The sequence below is a fragment of the Myxocyprinus asiaticus genome, chromosome 49 (genome assembly GCF_019703515.2).
Source record: "Myxocyprinus asiaticus isolate MX2 ecotype Aquarium Trade chromosome 49, UBuf_Myxa_2, whole genome shotgun sequence".
Taxonomy (NCBI): domain Eukaryota; kingdom Metazoa; phylum Chordata; class Actinopteri; order Cypriniformes; family Catostomidae; genus Myxocyprinus; species Myxocyprinus asiaticus.
Genome location: NC_059392.1, coordinates 20,529,321 through 20,547,499, shown reverse-complemented (window position 1 = coordinate 20,547,499; position 18,179 = coordinate 20,529,321). Strand labels below are relative to the sequence as shown.

General features: G+C 39.1%; 1 protein-coding gene across 7 annotated transcripts in view; it reads right to left on the bottom strand.

Annotated features, from left to right (window-relative positions):
- The window catches only part of LOC127438130 (ephrin type-B receptor 3-like), a 64,261-nt gene extending 63,432 nt beyond the window's left edge, over window positions 1-829 (bottom strand). For 6 of the 7 annotated variants that reach the window (XM_051693445.1, XM_051693450.1, XM_051693447.1 and 3 more), the window contains exon 1: window positions 275-823. In XM_051693445.1, the coding sequence (XP_051549405.1) occupies window positions 275-467 (193 nt within the window). In that variant the 5' untranslated portion in view covers window positions 468-823. Of the gene's footprint in view, window positions 1-274 lie in introns of all 7 variants that reach the window. The other variant, XM_051693449.1, reaches the window with a different exon arrangement.
- Window positions 830-18,179: the final 17,350 nt, after the last annotated feature.

Here is an 18,179-nt window from a genome sequence, read left to right as displayed (position 1 = left end):
TTGCATGTGTATTGGTGTCAACTGATGCTTAGAATGATTCTAATGTGCTTTTAGAAGTATCAGACCAGGCGCATGCCGCTGCATTAATTCTAACGCATAAACTTCAACCTAAACACTCACTGTAATTCACGGTGTCCAAAGCGCATCTTCTATGGGTGCGCATCAATACACATCGACCCGTGACGCGCGTCCCTGACTCTTTTTTGAGCTGATAAACACTGTGCGTCAAAACCTCTTGAAAATAGGTGTGATGAAATCATATTTCGTATCTTACCTTCTACAGCCGAGGACAGAGGCAGCAAAAAGCTGCATAAAAACAGCAAATAATCCATCGTCATAAACCAAAGACTTCGGACATGAAAGTGGGGCTCCAGAAGGAGATGGTAAAATCCAGACACCCTCTTCTCCAACTTCAGATCTCTTCTTCTTCTCAGCTCTATTTCCATAAACCACAAACCTCTCAACATACAGATAATTTCTTGTTGCGTTTATGTACTCCAACAACTGATGTGCAAAATATCTAAAGCAGCATTGCAGGTTTAGAACTCCTCCACTAGGTATAACTCCTTATTTTACATTAGCAGAGAACATGTGTGTCCGTTTATAGATGTTGCACAGTGAAATTCCTATACGGCGAGTAGTTGTTTAAATGTCAATCCCATCTCAAGTAACATTTGGTTGTAGTCCGAAAATAAAGCGCGTCCCAGTGTAAGTCCTGTTAAATTACCTTATAGTGGCTTTAGGCGTAAAATCCCTGAGCGAATTTCAACATCTGAGCGCCGATCGTTGCTGCTCCTGCTCCTGCCTTTCCATGTGCGCTGGAAAGAAGATCGGCTGCTCTGAAACCAAGAAAGAGTAAAAGAGGGAGAGAGAAAGGCAGTAGTGGGAGGAGTTTTACTCAAACTCAGCCGCCAGTCATTCTATGGTCCCTCCCTCCCACAAACTGTCTGGCGCAGTGGACAGGGTGAGAGCGCCCCTATGCGGGATTGAAATCTTGAAGTTATCCTCTCAACACTCTCTAATGGAGTCGGAGTACACAAACATATAAAAGAATACATCTTGTTTTGGTAGCATTTCACATTACAGTGTATGTTACAACATTATTACAGTATTATAAATGTTTAATTAATAGTAATAACTACAATGTCTTGTAATTGAAATGTTCCACACAATAATTGCACATTAAGTACAAGTTGTTCGTTTGTATTACTCAGTACCTAAATACATAATTATACTTTTATTTATTTATTTATTTATTATTTATTTATTTATTTATTTATTTTATTTTATTTTCTGGTTGCAAAATGTATCAAGATTGAAAAATCCCTTCAACACTCTCTAATGGAGTCAGCGTACACAAACATACAAAAGAATGCATCCTGTTTTGGTAGCACTTCACATTACAGTGTATGTTACAACATTATTACAGTATTATAAATGTTTAATTAATAGTAATAATAACAATAATGTTTTGTAATTGAAACGTTCCACACAATAATTACACATTATGTACAAGTTGTTTGTTTGTATTACTCAGTACCTAAATACATAATTATACTTTTATTTATTTATTTATTTATTTATATAGTATTATTATAATGTATTTATTTGTTTTTTTTATTTCTATTTTTTATTTTTATTTTTCTGGTTGCAAAATGTATCAAGATTGAAAAATCCCCTCAACACTCTCTAATGGAGTCAGCCTACACAAACACATAAAAGAATACATCTTGTTTTGGTAACACTTCACATTACAGTGTATGTTACAGTATTACTGCAGTATTATAAATGTCTAATTAATAGTAATAGCAACAATAATGGCATGTAATTGAAAGATGTTCCACAAAATAATTACACAGCAAGTACAAGTTGTTCGTTTGTATTACTAAATAACTAAATACATAATTATACTACTTTTTTTTATTTTATTTATTTTTTTTTGGTTGCAAAGTGTATCAGGTTTGAAATATCCCCTCAACACTCTCTAATGAAGTCAGCGTACACAAACATACAAAAGAATACATCTTGTTTTTGTAACACTTCACATTACAGTATATGTTACAGTATTATAAATGTCTAATTAATAGTAATAGCAACAATAAAGGAGCGTAATTGAAAGATGTTCCAGAAAATAATTACACAGTAAGTACAAGTTGTTCATTTGTATTACTAAATAACTAAATACATAATTATACTTTTTCTGGTCGCAAAGTGTGTCAAGAATGAAAAAAAAAATGATTTTTTTTTTTTATTATTATTAAGTATAGATGGAGTAACATAATCTGTGTGTAATGGAAGGTTGTTTTTATTTATTTATTTATTTATTTATTTATTTTTTTTAAGGAGTGAGGGGGCCTTTTACCTCACACTTGGGGTAAAAGGCTTGTAGATATAGGGTTAATAGTTAAAGGGCAAAGTTTATCAATTTATGCAAATATTATTTTTTTTTTTTTTTTTTTTTTTGCAAATTAAGATTATCCCTTTTCAAAATATCCATTTTAGAAAAGGATGCACAGCTTTTCATAATATCTCAAGTATTCCATCCACAAAATAATTTCCCTTGTGTTTGGATCAGTCAATGTGAGCCCACTTTGAATGTACTTCATGACAAATCTATTTCCCCCCACTTAAGAAAAAAAGTGTTTTATTGGGGCCTTTTGCCCCTGCAGCAATAGGGTTTTTTACCCCAAACATTACATTTCACTTATTGGGCATATGTTGAAAAAACTGATTTAAATTGGAGAGAGAGAGAGAGAGAGAGAGAGAGAGAGAGAGAGAGAGAGAGAGAGAGAGATGAATAAAGTGTTTTGTTTCAAAATAAATGTGAACATTTCAGGGATTGTGGTGTTTAGCCCTGTTGTGCCCTATTATTTCTTGTAACAATCACTGAATTTTGGAAGCTACTTTCAGAATGGTAAGCCAGTCCACAGACTAGTGAAACATTTAAGATTTGTCACACAGACCTGTCTGAATATGTTGCATATTTATTTTATTATTTATTTTATTTTATTTGTTTATAATGCGATGCTACTCTACATTCGATGCACCCTAGGAATAGTCAGTATAATATTTTTTATTGTTTTTTTATTTATTTTTTATTGGTAGCAAAAATAGCTCAGATAAAAGTCTTTAAAAGATTTTATAAGCAAATATGCATGTTATACACTACCAGTCAAAATTCTTAACACACTCAATTTATGTCTCTCTTCATCTTAAAAATCCTTCTAAAGGCATACAGTATGCTTAAATGCTTGCAATTATTAGACAAATATAAATGGTCAATATATGAATTCCTTTACAAAACTTAAACTTAATTTACGGCTACTTTGAAAGAAGCTAAAATACAAGATTGTTTAGTCCTACTCAAGATATGACTTAGCACAATAGTCTAATAATTTCCAACTTTATGGGTAAATTATAGACATGACATATTATGAATAATAAATGAGAATTGATCAAGCTAAAGCAAGTCATGGCTGTATATTTTACATAGCTTGTATGTTGTGCGTAGTAATGTGTATGCCATAATGAATATTATGTGAAAGGTATTAACCTCGTGAAAACACAAAGACGGTTGCCTGTGCTAAAAAAAAAAAAAAAAAAATGACACTATTACATATCAACATATCTAGGGTCATTTATGACCCTATACACTAATCAAGTAATTATTAAGTATATATATATATATATATATATATATATATATATATATATATATATATATACACAGACACTACCGGTCAAAAGTTTTGAAACACTTACTCATTCTTTATTATAATTTTTTTTTCTTCACATTTTAGAATAATAGTCAAGTCATCAAAACTATGGAACTATGGGAATTATGTTGTGACTAAACAAAATCCAAAATAAATCAAAACTGTGATATAGTTTAGCATCTTCAAAGTAGTCACCCTTTGCCTAGAATTTGCAGACATGTACTCTTGACATTTTCTCAACCAACTTCTTGAGGTATCACCCTGGGATGCTTTTTAAACAGTATTGAAGGAGTTCCTATCTATGTTGGGCACTTATTGGCTGCTTTTCTTTATTATTTGGTCCAAGTCATAAATTTCAAAAACTTTTTTTTTAATTACATTTTAGTTTTATAATGAAATAAATTAATATGGTGGCACAATTATATTTTTGTCTACAAAACTAATTTCAAACATTTAAGCATACGCCTTCAGATCAAAAGATTTTTAAGATCATGAGAAACATTTCAGTCAGTCAAAACTTTTGACCGGTTGTGTGTGTGTGTGTGTGTGTGTGTGTGTGTGTGTGTGTAGTGTGTGTGTGTGTGTGTGTGTGTATATATATATATATATATATATATATATATATATATATATATATATATATATGTATGTATTTATTTATTTTTTGCAATTTTGCCATTTAATAAATTTTATTTTATTTTTTTCAAAAATAAGGTCAAAGGGCGCACCTATATTGCTGTACGCATTATTATCGTAAATATAATTAATTTCAGATCATAAATTACTTTAAAAAAAAAATACTAACTAGAGCTGTGATGTTCATTAAAACTAAAGTATTTCAAAATCACTTTTGAATTACTTCTATAGTATTAATAGTGTTATAATATTAAACGTTTTGTATGGCTGTATGTGATTACTTCATTTAGATACAGTACATCTGGTATCATGCTAGGTGTTGTTCAACTAACAATGAACAAATATTTTTTACAGCATTATTTTTTGGTTAATGTTCATTTATAAATATACTATTGTTCTTGTTAGTTTATATTGCATTAACTAATTTAACACATACATACATGTAACATCATTTCTATCTATCTATCTATCCATCCATCCATCCATCCATCCATCCGGTGATAATTGTGGTTTGTGAATTTGTTTGTAACATGTTCATTCTATATTTTTATCTTTATTGTCAATTTCTTTTTTTTTTAAAGCCATATTACAAAATATACAATAAAAGAACAAATTAAATTCTGTGATTAAGCAACAAAAGCCTTTTTAAAATCACAAAAATGTAAGTGAGACTTTATAGAACAAGTCAAAGTCAAGCCAAGAGAGTGCAGAGCTCTACAGGATTATAGAGGTAATCAATCCAGAAAAAATAAACAATTCCACATTTCTGCCATATATTGGTTATTTGTAAGGCTGTCTGTGCTTGACTGCATAAAGACTCGATGGAGATTTGATTTACTATGTAGGCAGCCTTGTGTTTTAATGAAATCATATGTGTGATCAGAAAGAGAGTTGGATCATGAGATAAAGAATTAGCCTCACACTGAGCAAGTCTTCTAATAAGAATGTCTGTTAAAGTAAAAAAGTATGTGTGTGAAACCATAAATATGGGGTTGAGCTAAAACCATGACATAAATCTTTGCGGTCTATTTTGCATGAATGGAAAATTCTAGTTAATAGACTGCCTGTCTCATTTAGATTTGTGTTGTTTTGCAAATATTTGATCACTTGGTTATTTGTTGAACTGTTTATAAAAGTTAAATATTATTAGAGTTCCAATTTGGATTGTGATCTTTTACTTTGCTTTTTATTGTCTCAGTGAGCAGTAATATCTGTGCTTTATATGTTATCATCTTTTCTTGAAAAATCTACTATAGGTCTAACAGTTCTTTTGTTGAATGCCCAATGTGTGTTTTGAAAAAAACAGACTACACACCTGGCGTTCATTAAGAACTCAATAAGTAAAGTGTCAGACATTTTATTGCCATGTGGACATATGGAAATTTCTCAAACTTTCACCTTATCCTATTCCACTACTGGTGCATCTGCTTGTTCCTAGTGCCACCCGTCCAACTCAATCCCAATTTTGATGCTGGCATAAGCTCCTGGGTAAATGCTGTGAATAACAAAGGTGGTGCTCTATAGATTTTGAGATAAACTTCCATTTCCACCAACTAGGTGTTAATGCTGGAGCCAGTGCCCAATCTGGCCCCATTCCACAAGAATCCCTACCAAAGAAAAGGCAGTTCAGGCAAAAAAAATAAATAAAAAAGGCACTGCACTGGCCTGTAAACTTGTTGGTTTTGAACAAGGAACTGTTAACATCAGTGGCAGAGGTCGGGTTAATGTCTTCGTCCAAGTAAAGTTTTCATAACAACAATATTGGCCAGACTGATGCAGAACAAAACACTGTACACTGTAAATTACACTGTAAAAATGTCAACCCACTTAAATGTAAAACTTATGTTTAATTGCTGCCTTAAATTTTTGAGTAAACTCAAAGTGGTGCCAAAGTAAAAGTCTATAATCATTGAACCTTTTTGACCACTTTGAAATGAATTGACTGACATATAATCACTCAATTAACAGTGTATAATCAATGAAGCTGTCTACAATAGAAGTACCCGATGTGGCACAATGTGACGCACTGTCAGACGATGGAAACCCCGTTCCTATTTTTCACACACTGCACCACTAATAACATGGTCACACGGGAAGTCGACATGTTGCTGCTGAATGTTCTAATACCCAGACATTGACCTTATTGTGCCGAGTTACTTTCAAGCGGCATCTCCCATCAGCTATATTTGCATCGGTTCATGTGTGTTTACCTTCTCCTATTGTGCAACTGATAGCACATTGTGTCAGCAGCGTCAGAGACCTGGGTTCACGTCTCGCATTAAAAACCATGTGGTAATCGTGTATTCATAGTCGTGACGAGCATGACTCAGAGGTTCTATTTTTCCCTCTAAGATGACATTTTTACTCCACTAATGGTTATGTTTAGGGTTGGGGTTTGGGTTAGAGGGTAGAGTTAAGGTGCAGTCACACATACCTTTGCATGGCAAAATTCCGCAGGAGAAATACAGTCATCTCAATGGTAATCCACACAATCATGAATTTCACACCATGAATTTTGGTGACGAAGAATTTCCCCTCATGGATTTCGCTCAAGCTCAAGCTTAGTGAGTTGACAGGTGAATTTTGCCGCATTGACCAATGGGAAGTTGTTTGGTTGGGAAGTGACCTCTGTGTGGGTAGTGCTTCATATACAGCTACACTGAATATTCACAATGGACAAGGATAAGTTGAGTTTCTTTTCAACTTAAGTCTCACAGAGTATAAAGTACAACATTAAAAGAGGCAGCTTCAACAGTTATATTTTTGGTGGTTTCACACGAGCTCAATGTCTGCCAACGCCATCTTCCTTCGGCCATGGAATTTCGCCATGCAAAGGTATGTGTGACCGCACCTTTACAACTAAAAACAACTTGCTTTACAACTCGCTTTTGGCGCCACTCGGTAGACATTTCACTTGAAAACTGCAGCTCACACGTGCCCATATGTTCATCAACACTTCCCCTCAAATGTTTGTAAGTACAGACCGAATATAGCATAAGAAATGTTGACCTACTCTTTCCAAATTCACTGTGAGATCAGGCTGGTTCACCTAGCATAAATCTACAAATAGCCACTGATGCACAGCCAAGCAATTTTGTTTGAAATATTTAAAGACCATGTAAATACAACGTGCCATCACTTCAATTCCACTGTTGGCCATTGACGTTTCCTACAAATCCAGGTGCAAACAGAGTCTGGCTGTATTAGCACTGTAATATCAGTACAGTGGCTGTGGCTATTAAGAGCCGATCACCATAGGTCAACATCAACACACCTTCTAAGCCTCTGAGGAAGCGGGACATTAGAGGGCAAGGGGGAATTCACTTTCATTTCCAAATGCATTGCGGATACGATCACTCGTTATTATGGGATTGAGGTGATCCAAGGGTCAGGAAGCTTGATAAGTTTTCATCCTGAAAAGTACATTACATATATGGGTATTAAAAGCCCATCTGTCTTCAAGCCCCTTACGGTTGTGCTGATCTCATTTAATTAGTTTTATATTTTTTGTCATTTTTAGTATTATGGCAGGCCAATGGCGGAAAGCAATACTTGAAGTAGGGTTATTATACTTATGAATTTAGTTTTTATTTGTATTTTATTTTCATTTTGTCCTTTAAATTTTGTTTAGTTTTCATTAGATTTTACTTTTACTTTATGATCTTTAGTTCTAGTTTACATTGTTTTTTCAGTGTTCTCCATTTTCAGACCAGTTTTAATCTTTCCAAAATTAATTTTAAAGGAAAATTATAATCTTTTAACCCTCCACAAACTGGCCCATTTCACTTCCATTGTAAGTGCCTCACTGTAACTTGTAACTCACCCCTGTGTTGTTATAACGCTAAAGGACTTTCTTTTTTTTTTTCTTAACACAAAGGGAGAAATTGTGAAAAAATGTTGTGCTCAGTGATGTCATACAATGGCAGTTAATGGTGACCACCTCTTCAAGCTTCAAAAGAATGCAAAAGTATAATTTAGAAGTCTAATAAATTATTCCATGAGACTCATGATTGCTATGAAAGCATACGAAAAAACTTTGGTGAGAAACAAACCAAAATCGAATGTAGTACTTAGTGGAAATGTTCACTGACTGTTGATTTCCTGTGTGCATTCATGATAGAACACGAGAGCAACAGTGCAGCAACAGTTTCTATATTCGGCGCAATGCCGAATATAGAAAACAAGCGGTCAATAGAATGTACCGTCGATCATCACTGCTGGTTAGGACAAAAACTCAGATTAACATAGAAAATATACCTTTTATAGCATGTCGTTTGCCATCAGGTTAGGACACGGTGTGTCTGTGACTGCCTGTAGCCTCCTCTATGTTTCTGTTTGATTTCTGAGTACTCCGTTCAAAAAAATAAAGCTGGGCATAGAAATGCATAAATTCTTCGACTACAAACACTTCAGACATGTTTACTAAGTTCTGTTCTCTGTTTTGTGTGCAGCTGTGTTGTGTTCTGTTGTCGCTATCACTGTGGAGGACCTGTTTTTAGACAAACAAAACAAGTTTTCGCTTGAACACCCCAATTTTGCAAAGGGACTGCGTGAACTGTTGCTCTCGTGCCCTATTATGAACCCGCACAGGAGATCAACAGTCTGTGAACATTTTCACTAAATAATACATTAGATTTTGATTTGTTTCTCACAAAACCCTTTCATAACAATCATGAGCCTCATGAAATAATTTATTAGACTTCTGAATTACACTTTTGCATTCTTTTGAAGTAGTAGTAACCATAAACTGCCATTGTTTTACATCACTGAGCACAACACTTTTTCACAAGTTCTCCCTTTGTGTTAAGAAAAAGAAACAAAATCATGTAGGGTTTTAACAACACAGGGCTGAGTAAACAATGGCTGAATTTTCATTTTTGGGTGAATTACCCCTTTAAGCTAACAATTGCCACTTTTACAGTGTAGTTTTATCACTATCTAGTGTGATTTTCATGTTTAATAATGGTGGGTTGTAATGGTTTTAAATTTTGTATAATATACTTTGCATCAAAAATTAAACTAAAAGTGATTTGTGGTCATTTTTGTTTAATTTTAGTTCATTTTGGAGTCATGAAGATGTATTGTAGTTTCAGCTTGTATAAGTATGTTGTTTTTATTTCAGTTAACAAAACTTTTCTAATTTTCTTTAAGCGTTCATTAACAATTATAACAGTGAATTGAAACACCTTTGTGAAACACGCTCTTTAGTATTTACTGTAATGCACCTAGCCACAAATGTGTCTGGTTTGAATTTAGGGCAAGCTACTTCCAACATGGGTCCCCTACTGTTGTGCAGTGTGTGATCAAACCACCCATATTTCTCAGCTCAAGAACTCATGGGTAATGGAAACCAGAGTCATTGGTAATGTTTGGGCAGACCTGACATGTACAAAGCCCCTTGATCCCACTGATGTTTCTTGGAATCTTTCGAGTAGGGGGCTGTTGACTGATGCAAGTGCTGAAGAAGAGGGAATGTCGACATGACAAAACATGATCATTGTTCTTTGTCTCTAGGTGTCAGATTGTTTTTGGGGCCTCATGAATCTTCACAGCAAACACCTGAAGATATTGAGCAACGTTTATGAATGCAACCCAAATGTAGATAAAGTTATTTGAGGTTGCACGGTGGTAATTATACAACTTTTCCCAGAATGCATTGCCAAAATTCTAGTCAGATAAGTAGGTTACATTGAGAAGGAGGGCTCAGTGATTTCCTGTAGCTCAGCTCGTACAGCTTGCAATGCCAAGTCCATTGGTTGGATTCCCGGGGAAAACACCTACTGATAAAATAGATATATTTAATGCATTGTCGCTTTAATTAAAAAAGTCAGATAAATGCATAAATGTAAAATAACAATGAACTCAACAATGAGCCACTGATAAACCGTATAACTTCTCATAACTTAACCAGCAAGACTTCCTTGGACAACCAACTTCGCCAGAGAGCACATGCTGTTTGCTTCACTAGCAAAGCAGATGTCCTTGCTTGTTTCTCTCTGAACAACATATTAATGGACAAAATTATTTTTACCATATGTAAGGGATGATGAACAGTAAGCTGGTCATTATCACAAAATAAACCCAGAGTTCCAACACAAAGAGGTAGGGTTAAACCCTGAAGGGGTTTATTTTACGATAATGACCAGCTGACTGTATATTATTCCACTTATTACATGGCTACTTAAAAATAAATATTGATGTGATTTAAGAAACCAGTTGGCTGGAACAATGGCCAATGATAAAGTTTAGCTTCCATTAAACAAACATATTTGACTGTAGAAAGCCATGATTGACCAATCACAATCACATAAGCTGTGTAATAGAGTGCAGCATCATCCACGGTATTTTTCCTGTTCATTTTTTTTTTCAATAGAGTTTTGATAAAAATCAATTTTAAAAGAATTCTAAGTCATGAACGAAACCAAACAGTTCTGATGTTAATCACAAAATCATAAACTTTGATTTGAAGCAAAAAAAAAAAAAAAAAAAAAATGAAAATCGGACAAAAAGACAAAGGTACAAGACTGTGTACTTACTGTCTTTAATGAGGGAATGAACTACAATGACATAATCCAAATTTAAATGATGGAAAAATATAAAACTATTTAAAGTTGTTAATTAGAAGTTTAGAAAAAATATGTTTAAAAGTATTGCAAGGTACAATATTCAGATTATATTAAATATATAAGTAGTTTCAGAGTATAAGGAGACACTTATTTTTGCATCATTCACAGTGCACCATGCAAGTGGTAGCCACTGCAAAGCTCTTTTGGTGCACTTTGTTGGCCGTGTTTTTCTGATTGGTGGCTCTTGCTCTTCAGGATCATGGGTAGTGTAGTTCTTCACCAAGAATTGCGCTATTTCTAAAAAATAAAGTTAAAGTAACATGGATTTTGGCTTCAGCAGAAGCATATACCATCGATTAACAACCTTGTAGTTCACTGTAGGTCTATCTTAAATGGTTTATCATTTATTGTTAATAAAAAATAATGGGAAATTTTCTGCCAGAATCCAGCTGTAGCAATTTATAAGGAACCATATGTAGCATGGATTTATGTGAAAAGATCGACCTATTTTTATGGACATCTTTCTATTATTTCTACAAATACATGATTGGCATGACAAATGGTGTGCCACTCCATGCATATTGTGTAAGCTACATACATATTCTTTATTGAAAGATTTTTGGCTCCAATAGTCAGGGATTAAAATGGAACTATAGTTCATTTCAATTGTAGAATGTATGGCCTGTAAATCTTACTAAAGCGTGTCGTGACACAAGGCTTCAACTCAAGAAGGGGTAAGATTCCTTTAAGAGAATGTAATCCACACATACTCACACTCATACATGCACATACACATGTGCCCCTGTACACAAACACCAGCCCCATCATTGCCAAGAAAGCAATCAGAGAACCAGTCCTGTTTTGTGCTTCATACAGGTGCTTAAACAAATGAGACTGACAGAAAGTAATTAATCAGTTGTAAAATATTAAATGCTTCCAGCTGATAGATCTCTATAAAATAATAAATCTGAGATATACATACTGCCCTCAATCAACTTTTGTCAAAGTGCACAAGCCCTGCACTGTTGCAGAAAACAACTGCAATAGACAGTGACCGTTCGCTTTTTCAGCAGCCTTGATTCCAAAACTATTTCCCATTCATATTCTTCATAGGGTTTAAAATTAAAGTAAGAAAATAATAATGAAAAAGTAAGAAAATAATTATGAGTTCCAAGCCGTGAACCCAGCAAACTAGCTCTGAGATGAATCACAACATTACAAACTTTGATATAAAAAAATAAAAACAATGCCCAAGACTGTGTACTCAAATTGAACTACTTATCCTATATATGTCATTTCAGTTTAAGTATTAAACTATATATTGCAGGGTTATGTATGCACAATATGTAGATGAACAAATATATAAAGTAGTTTGGGAGTGTAGAAAGACGATTATGTCTTTGAGTGATTATTAAGAAACCTCTTAAGGTTATCCTGGTCCTATTTGACTACAAAATCAAAAGAAACAAATAAGAAATGAACTGTTGCATATATAAAATGAAGCCTATTCTTTACATTGTGACATTATTTTCATGACAGTTATGCAGATTGTAATCCTAAATTCACATTACCATGATTCCAAAAAAGAAAGATGGTCATATTCTTATTACAATTATGTATAAAAAAAAATACATTAAAAAAATAATTTGCTCAACAGCATCTTTTTTATGTTAATACAGTAAAAAAATAATAATACTGTGAAACGTTAATGAGAATGAAAACAATGGGAATACTAAAAGTAAAATGTCCGGAGGCATTGCAGTAATTAGAATCGGGGGGTAAAATGTGCTAAAGTGACCTGAAAACATTGTTATAATGCATCATATATTTATGGTTTAAAGTGTAGACATTATTTTTTTTATGCAATATATTATTATTATTATTATCATTATTATTTTGTACTGATTAAGAGTTAAACATGAACAGGACTTTTTCTTGACAGGTTCCGTGAGAATCGGAGTGGGAAGCCTGTGCTGAGCTCTTTTGCCATTGTTTCTGTCTCCGTTGTAACAGCGACTTTTCTGATTGGTGGATCTCACTTAAGGATTATGGGTAGTGTAGTGCTTCATCGTGAATTTGGCTTTTAAACACCTTTAAAAAAAATAAGCGTAAATCACTCAGACTTGTGGCTTCTACATGAGCATATATTATCACACAGTGGCGCCTGCAGCTGTACTGCCATACGCACTGTGCGTACCATGAGAGAAATATTTACATAAATCATGAAATGTGTCCCGTATTTCTGTTGGCTGTTTAAAAGAACTAGCAATGCTCAATTTGCGAATGATTAATTATTTTTAGTCAGTTCTTTTCAGTGAATTGGCCAAACGGGCTTGCAAAACGGTCTTAATAGATTCGTGATTCAGTACAATTCATTCGGAGCGCTCTCTCACTGAATCATTTGGGGCAGTTTCTCACACAGTAAAACAGTATCGGGATATTTACGAATACAGAGAACAAACAGCACTGCATACAGTGGAAACTTACCTACAATCAAAGGAAACAAAAGGCTGTCTTTTTGAGAGGTAACTTTGAGAAACTTCAGCTGTGCTGTGGCATGTGAACAAGGGGCTGTTCAAACTGAACATGTTTTTGCGTCCGCTCGTGCTGTTTTTCAATCGTTTTCCAAGTAAACATTCGTTAGATGGATGTCTTTTGACAACTGCGTCAAATTTTTACTGTGTTTTTAGCATCTCTCACGGGAGCGCTACATTTTCAGACGCTTTCAAGTTGAAAAGTTTTGCTTTTTTAGCACGAAAACGCGTCTATCTGAATGGTTACTGGAAGAAATGCTTTAGCCAATAGTCACATGAATGCTACTCATACTCGAGAAAATAAAACAAATGCTTATCTCAAAGTCACCAGAATTGAATGCTTTGGTGTTGCTTACAGTAAATAATAAAGAGCGTGTTTCACAAAGGTGTTTCAATTCAGTGTTATAATTGTTAATGAACACTTAAATTTTTTTTTTTAAAGTTTTCTTAACTGAAATAAAAACAATATACTTGTACAAGCTGAAACTACAATACATCTTCATGACTCCAAAAAAAAAAAAAAAAACCTTCAGGGGTGGCATGCCCCCAGACCCCACTAAATATAAGGTTTATTAGGCAGATTTCTGAGCGTACCCTCAGATTAAATCCTGCATGCGCCCCTGTTCCCTATCAGTCACTCACTCGACATTGTGTCAATGGGAATTGGCGAGTGGAATTTGCATGCCACTCCCCGGACATACGGGTATAAAAGGAGCTGGCTTGCAACCACTCATTCAGATCTTTTCTTCGGAGCCGAGTGGATGTGTTTCAGTGAGCTGAATTCCTCCAGCAATCCATTCACCTCAAAAGCTGTTGGATTTACAGTGCATTACAGCGGTTTCTCCCCCTGTTGCACCGGTGGTGTGCAGAGAATGCCCCTAGGTGCTTCAGCAGCTAAAAGAGTATTTTCTTCCTAATGAAAGAGTAGATTTTCCTACTAAAAGAGTGGCACAGACGGAGCGTCTTTTTAAAGATGCCTTTCCATCTGTGTATAATTCCTGGTTGCGGTCGCTATCTCTCCACTTCTGACGGCCACAATCGCTGTCTCACGTGCTTGGGCACTGCCCACGCAGAGACATAGTTCGTATATGGGTCATGTCCTCATTGCGAGAACATGACCATGGCAACATTGCGGTCGCGGCTAACCTTCATCAGAGGGAAAGCCACCCCAGCAGCTCCCTGCCTCGGTCCTTCTACCTACGGGTATGAGGCCATGGCAGTTAGCACTGGGGGCAATTTGGGGACCTCAATGGGAGCTTCTCCACTGGGACACCCCCCCCCCCGTGGACCTCCCATTCCCCAATATGCTCGTGTGCCCCGGTCAAGTTCTGGGACGAGACCACCGGCTCGTCTCAGGGTGATTTCACAATCTCATTCGGGGCACAATTGCACCTACACCAGGACGGTTGCGACAGGCTGCGAGGACGATTTCCCTCCTCCCCCATCCCGGACCGGTCCTATGGTGGATATACGGAGCCAGGTAAATGATTTGATGTCCCCAGGCTCAGCATGGCCACGAGTTCGGGGCTTGAGCCCCCCAACGTGTTGCCTCAGGCTCCGCCCCGCCGTGAGGCCCCACCCGCCAGTACGTCTGACGTGATTGTTCCCTTGGACCCCCTCGCCCGGAGCTTGGGGGCATGGCTTGCACTCCCCAACCCATCGCGGTGGCTGACCAGGATCGTCCGACTCGGCTATGTGATTCATTTCACCAGGCGTCCGCCCAGGTTCAACGGCGTCCGCTTCACCTCGGTGATGGGCGAAATCGCCTCTGCCTTGCATGCGGAGATCGTGCCTCTTCTACGGAAGGACGCAATAGAGCCTGTCCCTCCTGCCGAGATGAAGAAGGGGTTTTACAGCCCCTACATCGTACCAAAGAAAGGCGGTGGGTTGCGGCCAATCTTGGACCTGCGAGTACTGAACCGGGCCTTGCACAGACACCCCGTTCAAGATGCTGACGCAAAAACGCATTTTAGCGAGCATCCAGCATCAATATTGGTTCGCGGCGGTAGACCTAAAGGAAGCGTACTTCCACGTCTCGGTTTTACCTTGACACAGGCCTGTCCTGCGGTTTGCTTTTTGAGGGCCAGTTGTACCAGAACAAGGTCCTCCCCTTCGGTCTGTCCCTGTCACCTCATGCCTTCATGAAAGTCGCAGAGGCAGCCCTTGTCCCACTAAGGGAAATGGGCATCCACATCCTCAACTATCTCGACAACTGGCTGATTCTAGCTCACTCTCGGGATTTGTTGTGTGTGCACAGGGACTTGGTGCTCAGCCACCTCAGCTGGCTGGGGCTTCGGGTCAACTGGGAAAAGACCAAGCTCTCCCCGGTTCAGAGCATGTCTTTTCTCGGCATGGAGTTAGACTCAGTCTCTATAATGGCATGCTGCACGAACGAGCGTGCACAGTCGGTGCTGAACTGTCTGAAGGCGTTTCAGAGGCTCCTGTGGCATATGGTGTCCTCGGCAGAGGTCACGCTGCTTGGGTTGATGCATATGAGACTGCTTCAGCATTGGCTTCAGACTCGAGTCCCGAGATGGGCATGGCGCTGCAGGGCACATCGCTCCACCTGTTCAGCCCTTGGACAGACCTTGCATTTCTGCAGGCAGGGGTCCCCTTAGTGCAGGTGTCCAGGCACGTCGTGGTTACAACAGATGCCTCCAAGCGTGGTTGGGGCACCATTTGCAACGGGCGCACAGTCAGCGGCCCCTGGACAGGGCCATGACGGCGTTGGCATGTCAACTGCCTCGAGTTGCTGGCAGTATTGCTCGCCCTGCGGAGGCTTCGGCCGTTGATCCAGGACAAGCACACGTTGGTCCGGACGGACAACATGGCGACGGTAGCATGCATCAACCACCAAGGCACCGTGCGCTCTCGTCGCAACTTGCCTGCCGTCTCCTCCTCTGGAGTCTGCAGCGGCTCAAGTTGTTGCGAGCGCTATCGTGGCAGGTCACGCTCAGAGAAGTGGAAACTCCACCCCCAGGTGGTCCAGCTAATTTGGAGTCGATTCGGTCAAGCGCAGGTAGACCTGTTCGCTTCCCAGGAATCCTCCCACTGCCCGCTCTGGTATGCCCTGAATGAGGCTCCCCTCGGCACAAATGCACTGGCACACAGCTGGCCCCAGGGGCTACACAAGTATGCATTCCCCCAATGAGCCACCTTGCACAGATGCGGAGGGAGGACGAGGAGCAAGTCGTCCTAGTAGCACCTTATTGGCCCAGCCAGACTTGGTTCTTGGACCTCACACTCCTCATGACACTCAGGCTAGGGCTCCCCCTACGAGGCACCTGTATGCCTTGAAGTGGTGTCTGTTCGCTAAGTGGTGTTCTTCCCGACGCGAAGACCCCCACAGAAGTGCAGTCGGGTCAGTGATTTCCTTCCTGCAGGAGAGGCTTGAGAGGCAGCCGTCTCCCTCCACCTTGAAGGTGTACGTGGCCACTATAGCAGCGCACTATGATGCAGTTGACGGTAAGTCTCTTGGGAAGCACGACCTGGTCATAAGGTTCCTTAGAGGTGCGAGGAGGCTTCATCCTCCCAGACCACGTCTCGTCCCCTCATGGGACCTCTCCGTGGTCCTTCGGGGCCTACAGGGAGCTCCATTTGAGCTGCTGGAGTCAGTTGAGCTAAAGGCATTCTCATTGAAGACTACCCTCCTGATTTCGCTCACTTCCATTAAGAGGGTAGGGGAACTGCAGGCGTTCTCTATCGGCGACACGTGCCTGGAGTTCGGTCCGGGATGCTCTGACATGGTACTGAGACCCCGACCGGGCTATGTGCCCAAGGTTCCCACGACTCCGTTTCGGGATCAGGTGGTGAACCTGCAAGCGCTGCCCCCGGAGGAGGCAGACCCAGCCTTGTCATTGCCGTGTCCGGTGCCTGCTTTGCGCATCTATTTGGATCGCACACAGAGCTTTAGACGCTCTGAGCAGCTCTTTGTCTGCTTTGGAGGACAGCGGAAAGGGAGCGCTGTCTCCAAACGGAGGATCGCCCACTGGGTCATTGTCACCATCACTTTGGCATATCATGCCCAGGGTGTGCCACCCCCCTTGGGGCTATGAGCACACTCTACTAGGAGTGTGGTGGCCTCCTGGGCTCTGACCAATGGCACCTCTTTAGCAGACATCTGCAGAGCAGCGGGCTGGGCAACACCTAATACCTTTGCGAGGTTCTACAATCTCCGGGTTGAGCTGGTCTCATCCTGTGTGTTGTCAGGTATGAGCAGGTAAACAGAGGATCGCCCACTGGGTCATTGTCGCCATCACTTTGGCATATCACGCCCAGGGCGTGCCGCCCCCTTGGGGCTATGAGCACACTCTACTAGGAGTGTGACGGCCTCCTGGGCTCTGACCAATGGCATCTCTTTAGCAGACATCTGCAGAGCAGTGGGCTGGGCAACACCCAATACCTTCGCTAGGTTCTACAATCTCCGGGTTGAGCCGGTCTCATCCTGTGTGTTGTCAGGTATGAGCAGGTAAGTTGCGGGACAGCTGGCTGGGTATACTGCTTGTGCATAGTGCCTTTCCCCTCCCGGAGGCAAAGACGTGCTCTTTTTACCCCCAGTCGTGTTCATGAAGTCTTGGACCCTGGATGTCCTTCCTCCTTAGCCCTGTGGCAGGCGAGTTTACAGAGAAACTTGTTGCCAGCCCAGTACATGTGCTAGCTTGGCCCTGAACTGGGGTAGGTGCTCCACATGTGCTGGTTGACCATATGTAACCCCGTGTGATGTATCT